This window comes from Saimiri boliviensis, chromosome 2 (assembly GCF_048565385.1).
Source record: "Saimiri boliviensis isolate mSaiBol1 chromosome 2, mSaiBol1.pri, whole genome shotgun sequence".
Classification (NCBI taxonomy): Eukaryota; Metazoa; Chordata; class Mammalia; order Primates; family Cebidae; genus Saimiri; species Saimiri boliviensis.
The window spans coordinates 96,099,654-96,123,133 of record NC_133450.1 but is presented as its reverse complement, the minus strand read 5'-3'; the positions used below and the strand labels follow the sequence as shown (position 1 = coordinate 96,123,133).

General features: G+C 35.8%; 1 protein-coding gene across 8 annotated transcripts in view; it reads right to left on the bottom strand.

The window, feature by feature from the left end:
* The window catches only part of DDHD1 (DDHD domain containing 1), a 197,430-nt gene that overhangs the window by 139,179 nt on the left and 34,771 nt on the right, over positions 1-23,480 (bottom strand). For 3 of the 8 annotated variants that reach the window (XR_012516317.1, XM_039469313.2, XM_039469315.2), the window contains exons 2-6: positions 14,154-14,327; positions 13,518-13,538; positions 6,406-6,507; positions 4,052-4,180; positions 2,550-2,697 (exon numbers count right to left, since the gene is read on the bottom strand). Coding sequence is in view for 7 of the 8 variants with exons in the window: in XM_039469313.2 (XP_039325247.1) it covers positions 2,550-2,697; positions 4,052-4,180; positions 6,406-6,507; positions 13,518-13,538; positions 14,154-14,327 (574 nt within the window). In the remaining variant the exon portion in view is untranslated. The remainder of the gene's footprint in view (positions 1-2,549; positions 2,698-4,051; positions 4,181-6,405; positions 6,508-13,517; positions 13,539-14,153; positions 14,328-23,480) is intronic. The other 5 variants (XM_039469316.2, XM_039469318.2, XM_039469317.2 and 2 more) reach the window with 3 other exon arrangements.

Here is a 23,480-nt window from a genome sequence, read left to right as displayed (position 1 = left end):
GCTAATTTAGGGCATTAGATATAAAGTTCTATGAAGATTTTTCTTGAAATAAAACTCCACAAAAAGTAAATTCAATTGTATTTAAAATGTTTTTAACTTATCCCTTTAGTAAACTAATTCTGACATTCCCAGAAGCTGTCTAAAAATTTGCTGCTCAATATGTAAGTAGTAAACATATTTTTCTGGAACACAGGTGATTAATACTAGTTTGAACTAATCATTAGCATGTTTGCTAAAATAAGGTCAAGAAGGCAAACTCTCCGTTTCCAGGAATCTCAGACATGATTTAAGGAAATCCTCAGAGAACAAAAGGCCGTCAAAATCAATCACAAGTACACACAGGCTTCAGGATGGAACTGGGAAGAATGAAGTTAAGTTGACTTTCTGTAAAGGCCTGAATGTTGAACTTAGGAATGACAGAAAGCAGGGAAATGGTAAGAAATCCTATGAATTTTCCTATCTTTTATTGTGTGGAATTCCTTTTTATATGATTACGTTTCCTCAATTACTAAGGTATGTGTAGAATTTTCCATCAAATTAGCCCATTCTGTCATGAAGACATGATAGAATCCTCCCCGTAGTGGACACTTGATTGTTTTTTCTTTTCTTTTTTTTTTTTTTTTGAGCCTCATTGAATTCATTCATCCTGCTTCCAATAACAGCTCTTAATTTTTATCTGTGGCTGTAGCTCTCCTTATAGTAAGATGAAGTCAACTTCCATCTGATTCTAGGTTGGGAATATGACAAGTTTGGCTAATCATACCCTGCATGGCCGCATGCATAGATTCGGGAAGCTGGATGCAACATCATTAGTAACTGAAATGCACAGACTAGCTGGGACTTTTGGGAAAAAAGACTTAGTCTTTCTTCTTGAATTTGAACTAAAGATTATATAAATCACATTTGCAATCAAAGGAGATGTGTGAGAATGGCTTCAAAATGAAGGTGACAGAGCAGATAAAAACTGGATTTTGATGACTTCTTGGCAATATTACTCCTAGACTCCTCAGTTTTATGAGTTACTAAATCTTGCTTTTGGCTTAAACCTTTTTGAGTTAGGATTTCCCTAACTTGTACTCCAAGAAATCAAACTAATACCTTCTTATTTATCAATTGCTCCAGAGAGAATATGCAAGTAAACCTAGTCCCCAGGTTCCTAGATATCCAAGCAAAGTATCTGCACACTAACATAAAAATATAAACATGAGCCGGGCACGGTGGCTCAAGCCTGTAATCCCAGCACTTTGGGAGGCCGAGGCGGGTGGATCACGAGGTTGAGAGATCGAGACCATCCTGGTCAACATGGTGAAACTCCGTCTCTACTAAAAATACAAAAAATTAGCTGGGCATAGTGGCGCCTGCCTGTAATCCCAGCTACTCAGGAGGCTGAGGCAGGAGAATTGCCTGAACCCAGGAGGCGGAGGTTGCGGTGAGCCGAGATCGCGCCATTGCACTCCAGCCTGGGTAACAAGAGTGAAACTCTGTCTCAAAAAAATAAAAAAATAAAAAAAAAAAAAAAAAACATGATGGAAAGTAAAATATAACTCATCAGAAAGTAAAATCAATATCAGAGGAAAGAGATTCCTGTAATATGAAACACGGAGATTGAAAGAATCAGGGTGGTCTGGCACTATTGGACAAGGTTTTTTTCTTTAAACAGTTGAATTGTATTTTTACTTGAATCCATTAGCTGGCATTAAGAGATGTTAAAATAAAAAGTAAAATAAAACTCAGCATTGCATCATTTTTACAGAGGTGTTGCTGAGGACATACTTACTAGTATCATACACTGTTTGCCTTATAAGGACTCACATAAGCCTTTATTAGTCTCAGAATCAAATAAACTGGGCTTGTCACAACATACTTGTTCTCATGACATGATCTATAACTGACCATATTTTTCTCTACACTGGTTGCTAGCTCAGAGCCAAATCTGTGGTGGAACCATTAACCCTAACATGCCCTTTTAACAAAGTCCTTAATGTTTTTCAAACATGCAAATATCACATGTACCCCTAAAAAATCTTGGAAAGTTTTAGGATAAAGCTGAATATAAATAAACTAATGAGGTAAATAACCTGTCTGGTGTATTGGTAAACAACTGTTTTCCACAGAAAATTCAGAGTTCAGTTTCCTTTTGGTAGCAATAGGTTAAGCTGCTAACTGGCTAATTCTTAGCCTTTTTGGAGTTGTTCAACTTTGCAGTATTCTTGGTTTCTGAAGTTCAAAGAGTAAGACATAACTAGATCTTTTCCTTGCTTTCAACTTTAGATTATAAAGTTAACTTAACGTATTAGATTAAAAAAGGCTTCCTTAATCCTTCTTCTTCTCCATACTGTGGGGAGAAAAATCAAACATCATCATCATCCTGTGGATATAATCGCTTTCAAAATTTGGTCCAGATACTTGATATATGACTTAAGAAATATAAGAATAGCTGGCACTGGAGGAACATGCATTGGAATTAGTATACTGTTAATATTTCTTATACCCTGGACGAAAGTGTGAATTCTAGACTAGACATAGACTGTATTTGTCAAAGAACTTACATGGCTGTGTTTTTGATAATTCTTCCTTGGTCCATTTTCTGCCCAATGCCATGCACAACAAATACAATATGGGTAGTCTGTGATGGCTTGTCTTCTAATGTGGCTTCTTCTACATAACCTCTATGAAGTCTGGTCCCACTACTTGATGCTGTAAAAGAAATTATAATTCTAAGTTTACTATTTAATCTGAGAAATAGCATTTTCCACAATACATTTAAAGGAAAAAAAAAGGAATATTATGAAAAAAATTTCACTGGCTGTGGGGGAGGAAATAAAAACTGTAAGATGGTATATATCAACCAGCTCTGACATAAAGTGAACTGAACACAACACCAAAGCCAGAAACCATAGAGAGAAATAAATGAAATATACCAAATATATAAAACGTTAAAACTTCTATAATAAGAAAATATTAGGAACAAAGAAATGGCAAACTGGAAAAAAAAATATGCAAAATACAACACATAATTACTTAAGTATACAAAGAGAGCTTACTAACAGAAAAGTAAAGACGACCATTCAAATAGTAAAATAGGCTAAAGTTATGCAAGGTAATTCAGAAAATAAATACAATTAACAAATGTAAAGCTATTCAAGCACATTTACTATTCAAGAAATTCGAATTTTAAAATAGGATATTAAAATCTTATCAAACTTTAAAATTCTTTTTATATTTATTTTTTGATAATGCTCTCAGATCTTTCCCAGATTTCATTCTCTTTTCTTTCCTTTAGTCAAACTTTTCTAAGGAGTTGTCAGGCCAGGTACCATAGTTCAAGCCTGTAAACCCCAAAGCTTTGGGAGGCCAAGGTGAGAGGATGGCTTGAGCCCAAAAATTTGAGACCAGCCTGGACAACATTAAGGAGATTCTGTTTCTACAAAATAAAAAAATTAAGCAGGGCATAGTGGTGTATGCCTGTAATCCTAGTTACTGAGGAGGCTGAGCTGGGGGTATTGCTTGCACCCAGGAATTAGTTCCAGGTTATGGTATGCTATGATTACACCACCGCACTGCAGCCTGGGGGACAGAATGAGACCCCAACTTTAAAAAAAAAAAAAAAAAAAAAGAGTTGTCTATTCTCATTGCTTCCATTGCCTCACCTTCCACTTAAGCTTCAACCCCTGCCTAACTGGCTTCTGCCCCATCAATCCATCTAAGTCACCAATGACTTGCACGTCACTAAATATGATGGAAAATTTTCAGTCCTCATCTTCTTTGACACTATATTTCAACTGCCACATTTTAGGTTTAGCAGCTTTTGTGCTTTCAGAAGTATAAAAGGTATTTATTAACCTTGTCAAATCATTCTAAGTATGTAATTATTACTTAATGAATACATGTCAACGCAACCAACTTAAAGTTTCATTTACAAAGGAACCTGTCACTAAATTTAATATATTTAAAATAAACTAAAAATGAATATGAATAGTCTATTTTGAATATAAGAAAAAAAGTCAGATTCCCAAAATGTTGATAAGCTATAGTAATATTTAACAATTACCTTTAGAAAATCCCAGTTTTTGGGTAACTGTTCTTGCAATTTTAGATGTTGTTGCATCACTATAAAGATATACTTCATTCACACTGTGCCAGTCCACATGGTTTCGACTCAGCTTGAAACTATGCATAGCTATTGCAAAAAGGAAAAGCTAATTTGAAGGTCTCCAAGACAAACTGTATTTGTGTGAAAAATTATAACACTCAGATTTTTAAATCAATGTTACCTAACAAACTTACATATGGAACTCAGTTCAATAAAACACTATTTCACATAAAAAAGTTATATGATGCAATTAATGGGTAGGGACTTCATTTTATAAATAATTAATCCTGCTACAGGAAATGACAACTTTTTAAAACACTGAATGACTTAACTATCAAAATTTTAACCTCTAATACACAGTTTCTATGTGTTCTGATAATTAAACAACTCTTTCCCAGGGGATATAGCTAACTCTTCATTAGGTATAAGGCATATATACATATACCTCAAGCCCTCAATAGCTTTGACATAGCAACTAAACTTCTATTTCTTCTGATTTTACTAAAAATATCAAAAGATCTGTAAAAATTTCACTAAATGCTAGACAAAGTAAGATTTAGAGGAAAAAAATTACCTTTAAACTGGGAAGAGAATAATCTATTAGAAAATGAGGTAATTTTGGAATGGATAGTAAAGCCAATTATTACCGGATATTGTTCATCACAGCAGAAATCAAAAACTGAAAAATGTTTTAGTAATACAAAATTAAGGAAATGTTTTTCTATCATGATGTTCAAATCAGTACTGTTAGCTGGGTATAGTGGCTCATGCCTGTAATCCCAGCACTCAGGAAGGTTGAGGGACTGCTTGAGCCCAGGAGTTTGATAGCAGCCTGGGCAACAATATCCAGACCCTCTCTGCGAAGAAGAAAAAAAAAACCCTCGAAAATTAGCTAGGTATGGTGGTATGTGCTTGTGGTTCCAGCTACTTGGGAGACTGAGGCAGGAGGATCACTTGAGGCAAGAGGATTGCTTGAGCCCAGGTGGTCCAGCCTGCAATGAGCTATGATCATGCCACTGCACTCTAGCCTGGGCAACACACACAGAGACAGCCTGTCTCAAAAAAAAAAAAAAAAAAAAAAAAAAAATCATCAGTATGGAGGTATGCTTGGTGAAAATGAGGCCTTAAAAAAAAAAAACCTTCAAACCTGTATTCTTTAGGAATTCATAAGCCCCAGGAGCCAGGGACTGTGTGTTGACCATTTCTTATATCCCTAGCACCAAAAATAATGTCTTATCACAGTGTCTGGCACATACCACAAATTCAGCAATGTTTGTGGAAGCAGTGAAGAAATTGATATAACATATCCATCAATTCACAAAACACAATTCTTATGTTATGAGGGCCTTAGGCTTTTCCTTTATATATCTGGTTTATAGATAGGAAAAATTAACATACCCATCTTCAGAAAGCCAAGTACCTTCAAATCACTATGCTTGATTTATTTTCTTAAAATTCTTTCAAGGCAAAATATTACTTCCCATTTTACTTACAAAAACACAGAGGTACAAAGAGATAAAGTGACTTGCCACAGAGTTAGCTACTGGCAGAGTCTAACTCCTCTGATTACCTCAAGCTAAATATAAAAGATACAGCTCTGGTTAAGAGCTATGATCTTAAGCCATTTTTATAAAAACCTATTTCCTACAGGATACAAGTATATTCGAGGAACTGTACTTCTTAGTTATATTAAATATGCAATTTCAAAAATGTATGAAAAACCAATTTATGTTTTACTTACCTGCTAGGGCATATTACTAACACTGTATACCAGATCAAGATTCAATTAACATAATAAACATAAATCATATCTTCAGTTTCAAAGAAAATAATGTATAAGGTCAGTTTTTTAAATAAAAGAACTTCTCATAAACTAAAAAAAATCTTTTGCAAGGGTTTAACAATCACTTTTCTAATTACATATCTGATCCATGCCACTACTTCAGGCTTTTAAATGTTTCTAAATCACATTTCTGTTAAAATAGTTGTGAGCAACATATGCTTAAAATGTTAAACTACAAGACCAAGATATTTAGAGATTAGTGTTAAGCCAGAAACACTCTTTTCCTCCTTAAATGATCCACATATCATCTTCAAGTAAAACATTTTAATGTTGGCCAACATCTGAACATTTTGTTACTGGACTATACACACTGTTTACAAGTAATTATACACATAATAAAGTAGCAGTAAATAAAACAGCACAATGGACACATTTTTAAAAAAGTATTAATTTCTATGCTTTAAATGCAACTGAATGCTATAAGCCAGGAATATAACTACACGGAAAAATAAAACTACAATTACTGTACCTTGGGAACGCTTTCGTTTAAGACCTGCCGCATCTGTACTCTCCTTAAATCCTCTCCATTTGAACAGAGAAGGGAGGGAGAAGGGAGGGAGGTGGTAGACAACTAAGAAAGCAAAAACACTGAGCTTCAAAGCAAATTTTAAATGAGGTTTGCCATTTTGCCTTTTTGTTCTAGTATTAACTTTAAAAAATGCATTGTATTTGAAAAACATTATTCTAAATGCTTTATTTATATAATTTCTAAGAATCAGTAAAGCAAAACATTAGTATAATGTTTATCAAATATCTGCTGTATTTTTACTGAAAGAAAAAAGGCAAATGATATCAAAATTTATTAAAAACAACCGTGATTATGTTTAATGTCTTTGCATAGAAAGAATTTATAAAAATTGAACATGACATTTTCAAATGCTAAGAGATTTATAAACTCCATCTTTACAATACTAAGGTTATTTACTCTCACCAAATTTGTGACTGACATAGCTAACAGCTGATGTACAAATTGAGAATCCAATAAGTAACATTTTAAATATCTAATGCAGCTTTCCTGAGAAGACACCACAGTATACATTCTACTAGATGCTTTCCACTACTGAAATATAATGGAAACTTCCCTTAGGAAAAAAAATTTCTTTTTGCAACTCCATTCAAGTTGTTAAAAGACTAAAAAACAAAACTTTTACTAAAAACCAAAAATCAAGAGCTCTGCTCTTCGCTTTTGAAAAGACTAATAAAATAATGAAAAAAGTCGTTAGTAAAAATGTATGCTGTGACATCTTGTAAGCATTAACAGACAACACAGAGTAAAGCTAGGCATAGACTTAATATTTGGCAAATCAGTAGATAACCTTAAAGTCAACATTTTCCCTGTCAAATTTTGCTAGTTATATAAATTTCTTTGTATTTTAAGTAAGCAATTATTTAAAAGTTCACTTGAACTTGAGCCTTATAGTTTCTCACCAGTTAATTACAGAATCTTTATGATTAGTTCAAATTTATGTTATAAAACATTTGATTTTCATCCTCACTCCCTTCTATGTTAATGTGACAAAGGTTAAATACTGCTCAAATACAAAAATATTTAATTCCTGTTGTATAGTTCTAGAAATGTAACAAATCTGTTGAATATACAGATGTAGCATATGCAAAGATTTGTGTAATAAAACTGAGAAATGCTTATAAGACAGTTAATAACTATACCTATATGTAATTAGACGGCTACAAAAACTATAAACTAGAACTAAAAGCTGGGTCACTATGTCAGGATTATAAAAACATCATTGTTACAGAGGTAGAAAATGACAACTGATGCAATTTTCTTCACTGAAAATGTTTCTTCTTTCATGTGCCTTCTGGTCAGATACTGAGGAGTAGATGTACCATTAGACCAGGAAACAGTTTTAAACAAAAAATTCATTAGGAAAAATATGCTAACGTATCAAAGTAAATCAAATTGATATAAACTTGAGACTTTACTGCTTGAAACAAAAACTAGACTTTGTAGATCTGGTAGCAAAACTAACGTGAACCAATTCCATATTATTAAAAGGAATGAAATACGAAATGTATGGACCATTTGACCACATTTTTAAATTATGTAAATGTTTTCAGAAAGCTAGCCTAGATACACAAATGATAGCTTTCTTTTCTAAAAGAATAGTATAACTTAAAGATTAAAAAAGGACAAACACCCTAATATGCAGAGAAACCAAGAAAAAAAGAGAAACATACTTATTTAAAACATTTTCACAAAATTAAATAGACATGGTTTGTTTTCAAATGCAATTATTATTTTCACTTGAGAGTCATCTGCTTTATTTACTACACATTCTGTAGCATAGAGGGATTAAATTTTTCAACCCAAAGCACAGAGTTAGTGGTACTAAGATAAGTAGAGCAGAGGAAAAAAGAGTTTACTATCAATCTAAACAAAGATCACTTAAAGAAAATTCAAGTGTCAGAAAGCACTGTTTTTCTTTTTAAAAAATAAAGTTGTAGTTAAAAATTTTTACATAGTATTAGCAAAAGATGCATAAGCTCAAAACACAACTGCAAATGCTAATTTATTAATGCTAACATTTAATAAAATTTTTAATATGTTAAAGTCTTACGTAGCAATGAAAAACATTTAAATTACTAAAAATATTTCCAATAAATTTCCTTACTATATCTTAAAGAACTTTCTGCATTATGTCATTCTGAAAGCAGGAGAGTATTACAAAACAGGGTTACTGCTGCTGCTGACATAATAATTTCTACAACAGAAAAACTAACTTTTCCCTTTACATAAGCTGGCAACCTGAAAAATTCCAACCCCAAGGAAGCAATCTTGCACATCTCAAATGTGCCAACTATGAGCAAATTCCTGGCAATCTTTCTTTAATCTCAAGAAATAAAGTTAGATAAATTTATAAAAATTAAATAACTAAAAGCTAGAAGGTGGGAATCCTGTTAGTGACTAAAGAGAGAAGAAAAGAAAAGCTGGTTAGAAGGTGAGGACCCCTCCATCTCTTTAATTGAGCTTTGAAATGCTATGTTTACAGTATGGGATATATTTATACAGCTACAGTGATAGAAATATATACTTCATCCATCAAATTGTTAAATGTCATAAATCTTTACAGAGACACTAACATCCGTGCTGCCATGGTACCCAAAATTAGCTGGAAGAGTAAAAATTCCAATCTTTTACTTTTAATCTATCTGTGATTTTTATAGTCAGGTCTTATCAAATCTGTCACTTTGCCTTTTAATTGGAGTATTAATTTCTTATATACACAAATATATTTATTGTTATTGACATGAGTGAATAGGTCGGCCATTTTTCCATTTATCTTTCTCTTTGTCCCACTGCCTTTTTAAATTTTTTTTTTAAATCTCTGTTCCTCTTGATTTTGGGATAACTGAGTATTTTTTAATATTTTATTTTAATTCCTCTACTGGACTTAAAAAAACCTTTTTATTTTGGAATAATTTTAGACTTAACAGAAAATAGCAAAAATGGTACAGGGACCTATCACATATCCTTCACCTAGCTTCCTCTAATGTTAGCATCTTGGATAAATATAGTACAGTTATGAAAACTAAGAAATTAATACTGGTACAATAATATCAACCAATATACAGACTTTATTCAGATTTCTCTAGTTTTTCCATAATATCTTTTTCTGTTCTAGGATCCAATCCAGGGTATCACACACCATTTGGTTATCATCTTAATCTATTCTATGACAAATTCCTCAGTATTTCCTTGTCTTTCATGATCTTGACACTTTTGAGGAATACTGGTCAGTTAGTTATTTTATAGAATCATCTTCAATACAAATTTTCTTATTATTGAATTCAGCTTACTTATTTTTTGGCCGGAGTGATGTGCTACATTTACCTATTCAGTTCAACCTATTTTTCATTTACTACTATGCATGCTTGGATAGATAGGCTGTAGAATAAGTAAAACACTAATCTAGCAGTAGATTTAAGTATTAATGTTTACCAAATTACTTGTTGACGTCTTGACTTCTATTTTTATGTTTCATCCCAAGTGAAAAAATAGGCTTTCACTCATTAAACTGCTAAACATTTCCTAGTCCAGGAGGTAGGGTAAGAAAAAAATCAATTTCCATTTTAACTCTCACAGAGAACTAAATTTAGATTAAAATATCTAAATCACAAAAAGTCATTATCTTTTTGTGGGTTATCTTTATTTGTATGCTAAAAAGAGTTACACAGTGTACTAAATCTTCATGTCTCTTTAATTCAATGCTCATTTTGAGATTACTAAGGGAAGTTAATAAGGAGGAAAATATTAGATATAGTTGGCACTTCTGATCTGCAGATTCAACATCAACCACAGATCAAAAATACTTGGGGGCGGCGATGACAAAAAACAACAAAAAAACCAAAAAAACGATACAGTACAAAAGCATTTACATGACATCACATGGTATTTGGTGTCATAATTAATCTAGAGATGATTTGAAATATACATATAATCCTGGCACTTTGGGGGGCTGAGGCAGGGGGAACACTTGAGCCCAGGAGTTCAAGACTGTCCTGTGCAACTGAGTGAGACCCTGTCTCTACAAAAAATTAAAAAAAAATTATCCTGGAGTGGTAGGGTGCACCTTTTCGGGAGGCTGAGGTGGGAGGGTCCTGGAGCCCAGGAGGTAGAAGCTGCAGTGAGCTGTGATGATGCCACTATGTTTTAGCCTGGGTGACAGACCAAGACCTTGTCTCCAAAAAAATAAAGAATAAAAAGATATGAGAGGATGTGCATATATGCAAATACCACTCCATTTTATTTTTTTATTTTTTTTTTGAGACAGAGTTTCGCTCTTGTTACCCAGGCTGGAGTGCAATGGCACGATCTCGGCTCACCGCAACCTCCGCCTCCTGGGCTCAGGCAATTCTCCTGCCTCAGCCTCCTGAGTAGCTGGGATTACAGGCACGCGCCACCACGCCCAGCTAGTTTTTTGTATTTTTAGTAGAGACGGGGTTTCACCTTGTTGACCAGGATGGTCTCGATCTCTTGACCTCGTGATCCACCCTCCTCGGCCTCCCAAAGTGCTGGGATTACAGGCTTGAGCCACCGCGCCCTGCACCGCTCCATTTTATTAAAGGCACTTGGATGTCCTCAGATTTTGCTATCTGTGTGTGTGTGTGTGTGTGTGTGTGTGTGTGTGTGTGTGTGTAGGTCCTAAAACCAATCACCCACAAATACCAAGGGACGACTATACATCTAAACTGTTTGTGGCAAGAGCAACCCTAACCAAACAGACAAGGTCATAAGAAAAATGAATTATTTATTTTAATGTCCCTGAAGGTGAAAACTATTAGTTTCTTTGATATTGCCTAGAACATTTAACAAGCATTCCTGAATACAGTATTTTAAAATGTTTTAAATTATTAAATTAGGTTTTTCCAGAAAGCCTTATGTGAATAATTCCAGTGCACTGTGATTATCTACTCACTTTATTCCAAATATCTTTTCAGAATATGTAATATTGACTGTCTACTACTATGCCTTCTTGTACTTACTCTTTTGTAACTGTTTTCATCTGTTGGCTTTGTCTACTCTAACAGGCTTAAAACTCCTTGAGGGTAGAAACCTTGTCAATTTCTCTCACAAAAGTGCCTACAACGACCTTACTACATCTACACATGGAATCTGACAATATGAAGAGTCAGGGCTTTATTCGTGAGAAAAATTAGGTGGAAAGGGCACTTTCCTCCCTCAAACTCATGAAGTATAAAATTTCAGAAGCTTAGAGGTTAACAGTAAGTTAACTTAAAAGATTACAATTTTTTAGTCTTTGTAGTTACAATTTTGAATTATTTTCCCAACAATGGTGGCTTTTAGATAGCAAATGTCCTTTCCTTAAGACTTGTTATTATTTCCAAATGTACTTCACAATTTCTCATAATCTTCAAAGTCAAGTGTCACAAGATACCAAGATATGTTTAACGCTTAATAAAAATAAAGTGTCTAAAAATTACGACAAATATATGTTCGGTTGAACATATCATTGTTAATAACAGAACACACTGAATCTTATATGCCACAGTACATTATAAAAAAACAAGTTTTCTTCTAATGAACCTCAAAGAATCATTTTTGAAAGATCAAAATGCAAAATGTTTTAATACTTTTTCATTATTACTAATTAAAATTTTACTACTCAATGTATATCCATAAAGATAACACAAATATTACCATAATATCCTAGAGATTGCTACTCTGGAATGACACACACACTCACACATACACATACCCAAAGACAGTCTAAAAAATGTATTCACAAATAAACCATGTTTTTACATTGGTCTTATTTAAATTTGAACACTTTGAGGAAAACTGAAGCATCCTGTGACATTTAACATTTAGGCAGGAAGCAGAAGTAAAAAGGACATATTAAATTCTAATTTTGATTGTAATAAAAACAAGATTAGAAACAGGTAGAATCTAGAGATGAAATAGAACTGATGATTAATCTCCACAGGATGACTTAGCAAATGGAAAAAAAAAGTTCTAACAAAGAATGATAAAGGGGAATCCTTGTATTTTTCATACTCATCCTTTTTCTCCTCCAAGCACCTAGATTTTTTCCATGCATTAATAATAAGAAATTCAAGTGGCTAACCTGGGTTTGTGATGGTGAAATTGCCATTCTGAGGAAGAAGACTTATGGAGAATAGAAGGGGAAAAAAATCTGGAACTCAGACATCTCTAATGGTAATAAGATTATTTTATGACAAAGGTCTGTCCTTCAAATACTATGAAGTAGACTTTTGAAATGATTCTGACCAATAGTGAAGAGAAGTTATAAAAGATTTCAGTCACTACCATAAAATCACAGATATATAAAATTTGCCATTTTTGCTATAAGGAGAACAAAGTATTATATGGCCATCTGTAGAAACATACCTACAGCTCTTACACTGGGCTGCTCCTTATTTATTGATAAGTAAGAACCTTTACTTTAAATTTTACAGTGAAATAAGGACATATTTGACTATAGATTAGGAAAATAATATATTTAGAATTTCTAGATTATGATATCTGGCACACAACAGACAACTATTATTATATAAATTTGTTAGCTTTAATTGCCTGTTTATTCAGAAGTCACAAGTTTCCTCAATTACGTAGACTTTTAACCAACCAGATGCAAAAGATATTTTAATTTGATATAAGCTAAACAAGTTTCCTTGCTGGTGACAAATGTATACATATGTTCAGAGAGGTAAGAGAGAGCAAAGAGTGGAAGAGAGAAAAAACATGGAGTGTTACTAACAATAAGAAAAAAATCCCCTGCCAACTTAAAGCTTATCGTTTTGACATTAATTATGTTATATCAACAATTACTTCCAACCACCTAATTCATTTTTTTTCAAGCTTCATTCTATAAATTACCTAATCAATACTGAGTTTTTCTAGTTTAGAGATGTTTCATGAGGGGAAGGGAAAAAAATCAATTTATATTTTAATTCACTAGATTCAGTAGAGCTTGCCAAGAAACCTCCCAAATAAAGGCAAGCATGATGAAGAAACTTTTAGAAGAAAAGCTTTAGAGAAATCTACAAATTCTATTCTACCTGTACAGTTATACTCACCAGAAAAGTTGATCCCACTGCCTGCAGTAAATGGAACAATAGAAGTATTTTTAACTTTACCACATATTTTGACATTTACTCAAGATTTAGACATATAACGAAAACATGGCAATCTTGGCTACTATATAGCATTTTTAACTATTACAAAAATATGCAAGTGCTGAATAAAGAAATGTAAGCAGTAGATTGTTTCAAATTAAAACTTCATATGGTTTTCAATGAGGATAGCTAAGAGATACACAAAGATAAAGATTTTTTTTTGAACTTCAGGAAAAGAACATTAAAATATTAATGAAACTTGTCTTTGATATATTGATAAGGAATTTTTTGGTAAGTTCAATTTCCTTTGATTACTAAAAAATTACTAAAAGATTAAATAGGGAGTACATTGCCACAATTTGTACATTTATAGTAAACTGTGTTAGTATCACAACATTTGCCATACATATTAAAATAAAAATTGAGATAGTTCAGATATTTGTAGCAGTTTTAAATTTTTAAATTCTGGAATAATGAACTGTTTTAAAAAATCAAATTTTGTAATTCTAAGCGTCCTGAATTACATCAAATTTACAAACGAAACTTTGTCAACTTACTTGGTTTGTAGAATATATTAAATGTATCAACTGATCTTACCATCTTTTCCATCTATGGATTTTGACACTTCAATATCAAAAATTTCCTGCATCTGCTGGCCCCTAAAACACTTGAGATGTTCTTGCTCAATTAAATTACTTTCTTCTTCTTCTAGAGGCTGCCAAGTGCCATCAATAAACCATTGTCCACGCATTACTGGTATTTTATCAGCCTCTGAAAAGAGAAATCACAGAATTATACATTTTAAGACTCAACCTCCCCAAAAAGAGACATAGTATCTACAATCTTTTATTTTGCTACTGCTGTCACAAAAACAGATTTTCATGACCCAATACAATCATCTGAAGTTTTTAAAATATTTATTTATTTTGAGATATGTTTCTTGCTCTGTTGTCCAGGATAGAGTGCAGTGGTATGACCATAGCTCACCGCAGCCTTGACCTTCTGGGTTAATTTTTACATTATTCTGGTAGAGATGTGGTTTTGCCATGTTGTCAGGCTGGTCTTAAACTCCTGGGCTCCAGAGTTGCGCCCACCTTGGCCTCCCAAAGTGCTGGGATTACAGGTATGAGATCCTGCACCTGGCCCATTTAAAGTTTTAAAATCCAGATTTTGAGCCAGAGTGTATCATATTCTACAGCATATACTTTTACTTAAATATTACACCTAAAAAATCACTTTAGCATTAGAAAAATAGATGGGCATCTATGTACGTAACTGACATCCTGAGAAGCCAAAATTAGTAGGCTAAGGAAAACCGGTTTCATGCAAGACTCTGGTGATAGTTCCAATATCTTAGAAAATATTAATATAGGCCGGGCGCGGTGGCTCAAGCCTGTAATCCCAGCACTTTGGGAGGCCGAGGCGGGTGGATCACGAGGTCAAGAGATCGAGACCATCCTGGTCAACAGATCGAGACCATCCTGGTCAACATGGTGAAACCCCGTCTCTACTAAAAATACTAAAAATTAGCTGGGCATGGTGGCGTGTGCCTGTAATCCCAGCTACTCAGGAGGCTGAGGCAGGAGAATTGCCTGAACCCAGGAGACGGAGGTTGCGGTGAGCCAAGATCGCACCATTGCACTCCAGCCTGGGCAACAAGAGCGAAACTCCGTCTCAAAAAAAAAGAAAATATTAACATAAATTCCAGAAATACTGTTTAGAAATAGTGTGTGGTAGTAGTGTGTTGCACCTTTTAGAGCTCCCTTGGAGACTAGGGGATCCTAACTGGCATACAGGATAAATCAAAGTATTATATTAGTAAATATTTAATCTACTTTAGGGGAAAAAAAATAATGACAAATTTTCTGGGCTAACTTTTCTTTGATTAAACACTGTCCCTAGAAACTTAAGACTTTTAATTGTTATTTAAAATAACTCATAACTGTCAGCTAGGCTATCCTGAAGTCTTTAAATCTATTTTTTTAATAAAGCAAAAATAAAATAAAAACAACCAAGGCCTAAAAGTAAAAAGCAAAATGAAACAAATGAATATAACTAAATAGAGTACTGGTGGTTTAACCACATAAAGAGAAATTATTTCAAGTGACTTTAAAATTCTGTCATTTATACATACATATTTGGAAATAAAATACAAAAAAAGAACTGCAAACATCTGAAACCTTTTGCAATAACCATATTGTTAGTAATACTATTTTTATCATTAATTTGAAACTAAGTTAAGATGAATGTATTAATTTTATTAATATAATTAAAACTAGATTTTAAGCATAAGACAAAAGAGATAAAAATATAAAAATCAAAGAAAGAAAAACACTTGTAATCATAAATTTTAATTAGCAATGTCAGCATGGACTAATGATGTAATTCCGCTTTGAAAAATGTTCTAGAAAAGGCCTAGAATCGAAGACAAACCCAGTATAAGTAAGCACTCCTACTATAAAGACTGTGATCTTTTAATGGGAAATAACATTTCCCATTAAAAGAAATCAGGGGTCCCTGAAAAAATGGATAAAGTCAGGTTTGGGACAGGAAATACCCTAGATGATCTTGAAACACCCTGTCATACCAGGTTTGTACTGTGATGCATTTAAAATTCTTTATTATGTGTTTCTATTGCTACTTGCATTCTCCTATACTCTGCTACAGTGATTCTGATATATTTAGGTGTTTGCTGTGTCATCTGGTACATAAATACTAAAAAATATTATAACTTCACTGTGAACTATGGCTTTAACCATTATAAGTATACTCTGTCGGAGGAGAATCCAAGATGGCCAATTAGGAGCACCTCAGATTGCAGCTCCCAGCAAAAGCATGGAGGGTGAGTGGATGCTGCATTTCCAGACGGATTTTTACTGCCCACAGATCAGGAGATTCCCAAGCAGAGGAGCCCCACGGGTTGCCAGCACAGATGTTTTGGCTGGTGCCCTGTGCAGCAGGTCTCTGCACAAAATACACTGGTCCAGCGCCGTTTTAGCTGGCGACTTGAACTCCTGGGAGACAGAGTCGCCCATTCAACTGATAAAAAAGGGGACTGAAACAGAAAGCCAGGCGAGGAGATTCCTGGACAAAAAAGCACCATGAATCTCGGCGCAGCAGGTCGCCGTATGGGAAATCACACAGATCCTGGTGCCTTTTCAACAGGCAACTGGAACAACTGGGAGACAGAGTTGCCCCTTGAACTAAAAAAAAGAAAAAGAAAAGAAAAAAAGAAGGGTGTCTGAGGCAGGGAGCCAGGTGATCAGGCTTGGCTGGTCCCACACCCACAAAAACAAACAAACAAACAAACAAACAAACAGCAATCTGAAATGCTCTGGATTGACAGTTTCACGGCAAGCACAGCTGAACCCAAAATGGCCCAACTCTGTGGGGGAGAGGCGGAGAGGCGTCTGCCACAACCGAGGCAGTCCACCACTACAGAGGTAGTCCACTATTGCTGAGGCAGCCCATCATTACAGAGAGAGTCCGCCATAACAAAGGTGGGCCGCCATTTCCGAGGCAGGTCTAACTATACCCATACAAACAGGACTGCAGGGAAGTTTACATGGCAGCTGGGCAGAGCCCATAGCAGCTCAGCAAAGCCTCTGCAGGCAGACAGTGACTAGGCTGCCTCCTCGCTGGGCAGGACAGCCCTGAAAAAAGGCAGCAGCATGACAGAAACTTATAAATAAAGCCTTAACTCCCTGGGACAGAATATCTGGGAAAATAAAGCGGGGAGGGTTTATGAGTTCTGCTGCTGCAGACTTGAACGTATCTGCCCAGCAGGTCTGAATGAAGAACGGAGCTCACAGCTCAGCACTTGAGCTCCTATAAAGGACAGACTGTCTCCTCAAAAAGCTCCCTGACCCCTGTATATCCAAAGAGTCACATCATAAAGGAGAGAAAAGACTGTTTTTTGGTGGGTATCATTCTGGGACAAAGAGAGCAGAAGAAACTGGCAGCAACTCTACTGTTCTGCAGCCACTGCAGGTGATCCCCGGACAAGCAGGGCCTGGAGTGGACCTCAGCAGTCCTACAGCAGAGGGGCCTGAATGTTAGAAGGAAAACAAAGAAACAGAAAGAAATAACTTCATCATCAACAAACTGGACATCTGCTCACAGACCAAATCTGAAAGCCAACAACTACAAAGATGACAGGTGGATAAATCCACAAAGATGGGAAGAAACTAGCGCAAAAAGGATGAAAACACCTGAAACCAGAATGCCTCTCCTTCTACAAGGGATTACAACTCCTCACCAGCAAGACAATGAGACTGGATGGAGAATGAGTGTGATGGATTGATAGGCTTCAGAAGGTGGGTAACAAGAAACTTCACTGAGCTAAAAAACATGTTCTAACCCAAGGCAAAGAAACTAAGAACTTGAAAAAAGATTTGACGAAATGCTAATGAGAATAAACAGACAGGAATATATGGGAATTGATGGAGCTAAAAAACCCAATATGAGAACTTCGCGAAGCATACACAAGTTTCATCAGCCGAATTGACCAAGCAGAAGAAAGGATATCAGAGGTAGAAGATCAACTCAATGAAATAAAATGAGAAGCCAAGATTAGACAAAAATGGGTAAAAAGGAATGAACAGTCTCCAAGAAATATGGGACTATGTGAAAAGACCTAATCTATGTTTGATAGGTGTACCTGAATGTGATGGAGAGAATGAATTCAAGCTGGAAAATACTCTTCAGGATATTATCCAGGAAAACATCCCCAACCTAGCAAGGTAGGCCAATATTCAAATCCAGGAAATACACAGAACACCACAAAGATATTCCTCAAGAAGAACAACCCCAAGGCACATAATCGTCAGATTCACCAGGGTTGAACTGAAGGAGAAAATGCTAAGGGTGGCCAGAGAGAAAGGTCAGGTTACCCACAAAGGGAAGCCCATCAGACTCACAGCAGATCTCTCCGCAGAATTCCTACAAGCCAGAAGAGAGTGGGGGCCAATATTCAACATCCTTAAAGAAAATAACTTTCAACCCAGAATTTTATATCCAGCCAAACTAAGCTTTGTAAGTGAAAGAGAAATAAAATCATTTAAGAACAAGCAATTACTAAGAGATTTCATCAACACCAGGACTACTTTACAAGAGCTCCTGAAAGAAGCACTAAACATAGAAAGGAACAACCAGTACCGCCACTCCAGAAACATATCAAACAGTAAAGAGCATCGACACAATGAAGACACTACATCAACCAATGGGCAAAACAGCCAGCTAGCATGAAACTGGCAGGATCAAACTCACATATAACAATATTATCCCTAAATGTAAATGGGCTAAATGCCCCAATCAAAAGACACAGACTAGCAAATTGGATGAAAAGCCAAAACCCTTCGGTGTGCTGTATCCAGGAAACCGATCTCACATGCAAGGATGCACAAAGGCTCAAAATAAAAGAATGGAGGAAGATTTACCAAGCAAATGGAGAGCAAAAAAAAAAAAAAAAAAAGAAAGAAAAAAAGTGGGAGTTGCAATTTTTGTCTCTGATAAAACAGACTTTAAATCAACAAAGATCAAAAGAGACAAAGAAGGACATTACATAATGGGAAAAGGATCAATGCAACAAGAAGAGCTAATGTTCCTAAATATATACGTGCCCAACACAGGAGCACCCAGATACATAAAGAAAGTTCTTAATGACTTACAAAGAGACTTAGACTCCCACACAATAATAGTGGGAGACTTTAACACCCTATTGTCAATATTAGACAGATCAACAAGACAAAAAATTAACAAGGATATCCAGCACTTGAACTCAAGCGTGGACCAAGCAAACCTAATAGACATTTACAGAACTGTCCACCCCAAATCCACAGAATATATATTCTTCTCAGCACCACATCACACCTACTCTAAAATTGACCACATAATTGGAAGTAAATCACTCCTCAGCAAATACAAAAGAACGGAAATCATAACAAACGGTCTCTCAGACCACAGTGCAATCAAGTTAGAACTCAGAATTGAGAAACTAACTCAGAACTGCACGGCTTCATGGAAACTGAACAACTGGCTCTTGAATGTTGACTGGATAAACAGTGAAATGAAGGCAAAAATAAAGATGTTCTTCAAAATAAACGAGAAAGAAGATACAACATACTAGAATCTCTGGGACACATTTAAAGCAGTGTCTACAGGAAAATATATAGCAATAAATGCCCACATGAGAAGCAAGGAAAGATCTAAAATTGACATCCTATAATCAAAATTGAAAGAGCTAGAGGAGCAAGATAAAAAAAAAAAACAAAACACAAAACCTAGCAGCAGACAAGAAATAACTAAGATCAGAGCAGAATTGAAGGAGATAGAGACACAAAAAAACCCTTTAAAAAAAATCAATAAATCCAGGAGCTGGTTTTTTGAAAAGATCAACAAAATAGACAGACCACTAGCCAGATTAATAAAAAAGAAAAGAGAGAATAGTCAAATAGATGCAGTAAAAAACAATAAAGGGGATATCACGACAGATTCCACAGAAATACAAACCATCATCAGAGATTATTACAAACAACTCTATGCACATAAACTAGTAACCTGGAAGAAATGGATAAATTCCTGGACACTTGCATCCTCCCAAGCCTAAACCAAGAAGAAGCCAAAACCCTGAATAGACCAATAACAAGGTCTGAAGTTGAGGCAGCAATTAAGAGCCTACCACCCAAAAAAAGCCCAGGTCCAGATGGGTTCACAGCTGAATTCTACCAGACATACAAAGAGGAGTTGGTACCATTCCTTATGAAATAATTCCAGACAATCCAAAAAGAGGGAATCCTTCCCAAATCATTTTATGAGACCAACATCATCCTGATACCAAAACCAGGCAGAGACTCAGCAAGAAAAGAAAACTTCAGGCCAATATCCATGATGAACATAGATGCAAAAACCTTCAATAAAATACTGGCAGACCGATTGCAACAGCACATCAAAAAGCTTATCCACCATCATCAAGCAGGCTTCATCCCGGGGATGCAAGGCTGGTTCACCATACACAAGTCTATAAATGTAATTCACCACATAAACAGAACCAAAGACAAAAACCACATGATTATCTCAATTGATGTAGAGAAGGCCTTTGACAAAATTCAGCCCTTTATGCTAAAAACTCTCAATAAACTAGGTATTGATGGAACATATCTGAAAATAATAAAAGCTATTTATGACAAACCAAGAGCCAATTTCATACTGAATGGGCAAAAACTAGAAGCATTCCCTTTGAAATCTGGCACTAGACAAGGATGCCCTCTCTCACCACTCCTATTCAATATAGTATTGGAAGTTCTAGCCAGAGCAATCAGGCAAGAAAAAGAGATAAAGGGTATTCAAATAGGAAAGGAGAAAGTCAAACTGTCTCTATTTGCAGACAACATGATTGTATATTTAGAAGACCCCATCATCTAAGCCCAAAATCTTCTGAAACTGATAAGCAACTTCAGCAGAGTCTCAGGATACAAAATCAATGTGCAAAAATCACAAGCATTCCTATACACCTATAACAGACTTAAAGAGAGCCAAATCAAGAATGAACTGTCATTCACAATTGTTACAAAGAGAATAAAATGCCTAGGAATACAACTAACAAGGAATGTAAAGGACCTCTTCAAGGACAACTACAAACCACTGCTCAACGAAATAAGAGAGGACACAAACAGATGGAGAAACATTCCATGTTCATGGTTAGGAAAAATCAATATCATGAAAATGGCCATACTGCCCAAAGTAATTTACAGATTAAACGCTATCCCCATCAAGCTACCAATGACCTTCTTCACAGAACTGGAAAAAAAAAACCTTAAACGTCACGTGGAACCAAAAGAGAGCCCGCAAAGCCAAGTCAATTATAAGCAAAAAGAACAAAGATGGAGGCATCACACTACCTGAGTTCAAACTATACTACAAGGCTAGAGTAATCAAAACAGCATGGTAGCCGGGCGCGGTGGCTCACGAGGTCAAGGGATCGAGACCATCCTGGTCAACATGGTGAAACCCCGTCTCTACTAAAAATACTAAAAATTAGCTGGGCATGGTGGCGTGTGCCTGTAATCCCAGCTACTCAGGAGGCTGAGACAGGAGAATTGCCTGAACCCAGGAGACGGAGGTTGCGGTGAGCCGAGATCGTGCCATTGCACTCCAGCCTGGGTAACAAGAGCGAAACTCCGTCTCAAAAAAAAAGAAAAAGAAAAGAAAAAGAAGTTGCATTTTAAAACAGCATGGTACTGGTACCAAAACAGAGATATAGACCAGGTGTCCCCAAACTACGGCCTGCGGGCCGTATGTGGCCCCTGAGGCCATTTATCTGGCCCCCTGCCACATTTCAGGAAGGGGCACCTCTTTCACTGGTGGTCACTGAGAGGAGCACAGTATGTGGCAGCCCTCCAACCATCTGACGGACAGTGAACTGGCTCCCTGGGTAAAAAGTTTGGGGACGCCTGATATAGACCAATGGAACAGAAGAGAGGCCTCAGAGGCAATACCACACATCTACAACCATCTGATCTTGGACAAACCTGACAAAAGCAATGGGGAGAGGATTCCCTGTTTAATAAATCGTGTTGGGAAAACTGGCTAGCCATGTGCAGAAAGCAGAAACTGGACCCCTTCCTGACACCCTACACTAAAACTAACTCCAGACGGATTAAAGACTTAAACAGAAGACCTAACACCAGAAAAACTCTAAAAGAAAATCTAGGCAAAACCATTCAGGACATAGGCATAGGCAAGGACTTCATGACCAAAACACTAAAAGCATTGGCAACAAAAGCCAAAATAGACAAATGGGACCTAATCAAACTCCACAGCTTCTGCACAGTGCAAAACAACAACAACAACAAAACAGTCATTAGAGTGAATCAGCAACCAACAGAATGGCTAAAAATTTTCGTGATCTACCCATCTGACAAAGGGCTGATATCCAGAATTTACAAAGAACTAAAACAGATTTACAAGCAAAAAACAAACAAGCCCATTCAAAAGTGGATGAAGGATATGAACAGACACGTTACAAAAGAAGACATACATGAGGCCAACAAACATGAAAAAATGCTCATCATCACTGGTCATTAGAGAAATGCAAATCAAAACTACTTTGAGATACCATCTCACGCCATTTAGAATGGTGATCATTAAAAAATCTGGAGCCAACAGATGCTGTAGAGGATGTGCAGAAATAGGAACACTTTTACACTGTTGGTGGGAGTGTAAATTAGTTCAACCATTGTGGAAGACAGTGTGGCGATTCCTAAAGGACCTGGAAATAGAAATTCCATTTGACTCATCAATCCCATTACTGAGTACATATCTAAAGGATTATAAATCGTTCTACTATAAGGACACATGTACATGAATGTTCATTACAGCACTGATTACAATAGCAAAGACCTGGAACCAACCAAAATGCCCACTGATGATAGATTGGACAGGGAAAATGTGGCACATATACACCATAGAATATTATGCAGCCATCAAAAACAATGAGTTAATGTCCTTTGTTGGGACATAGATGAACCTAGAAACCATCATTCTCAGCAACTAACACAAGAACAGAAAATCAAACACTGCATGTTCTCACTCATAGGTGGGTGTTGAACAATGAGAACACATGGACACAGGGAGGGAAGCATCACACACTGGAGTCTGTGGGTGGGGGGAAGGGGAGAGACAGCGGCGGGTGGGGAGTTGGGGAGAGATAGCATGGGGAGAAACGCCAGATATAGATGATAGGGAGGAAGGCAGCACATCACACTGCCATTTGTGTATCTATGCAACAATCCTGCATGTTCTTTACATGTACCCCAAAACCCAAAATGCAATAAAATAAAATAAAAACTAGAAAAAAAAAAAAAAGTATACCGTCATAATGAATAGTTTTTGCCTGGATTCTACTTTACCAAAATGGAAACTTCT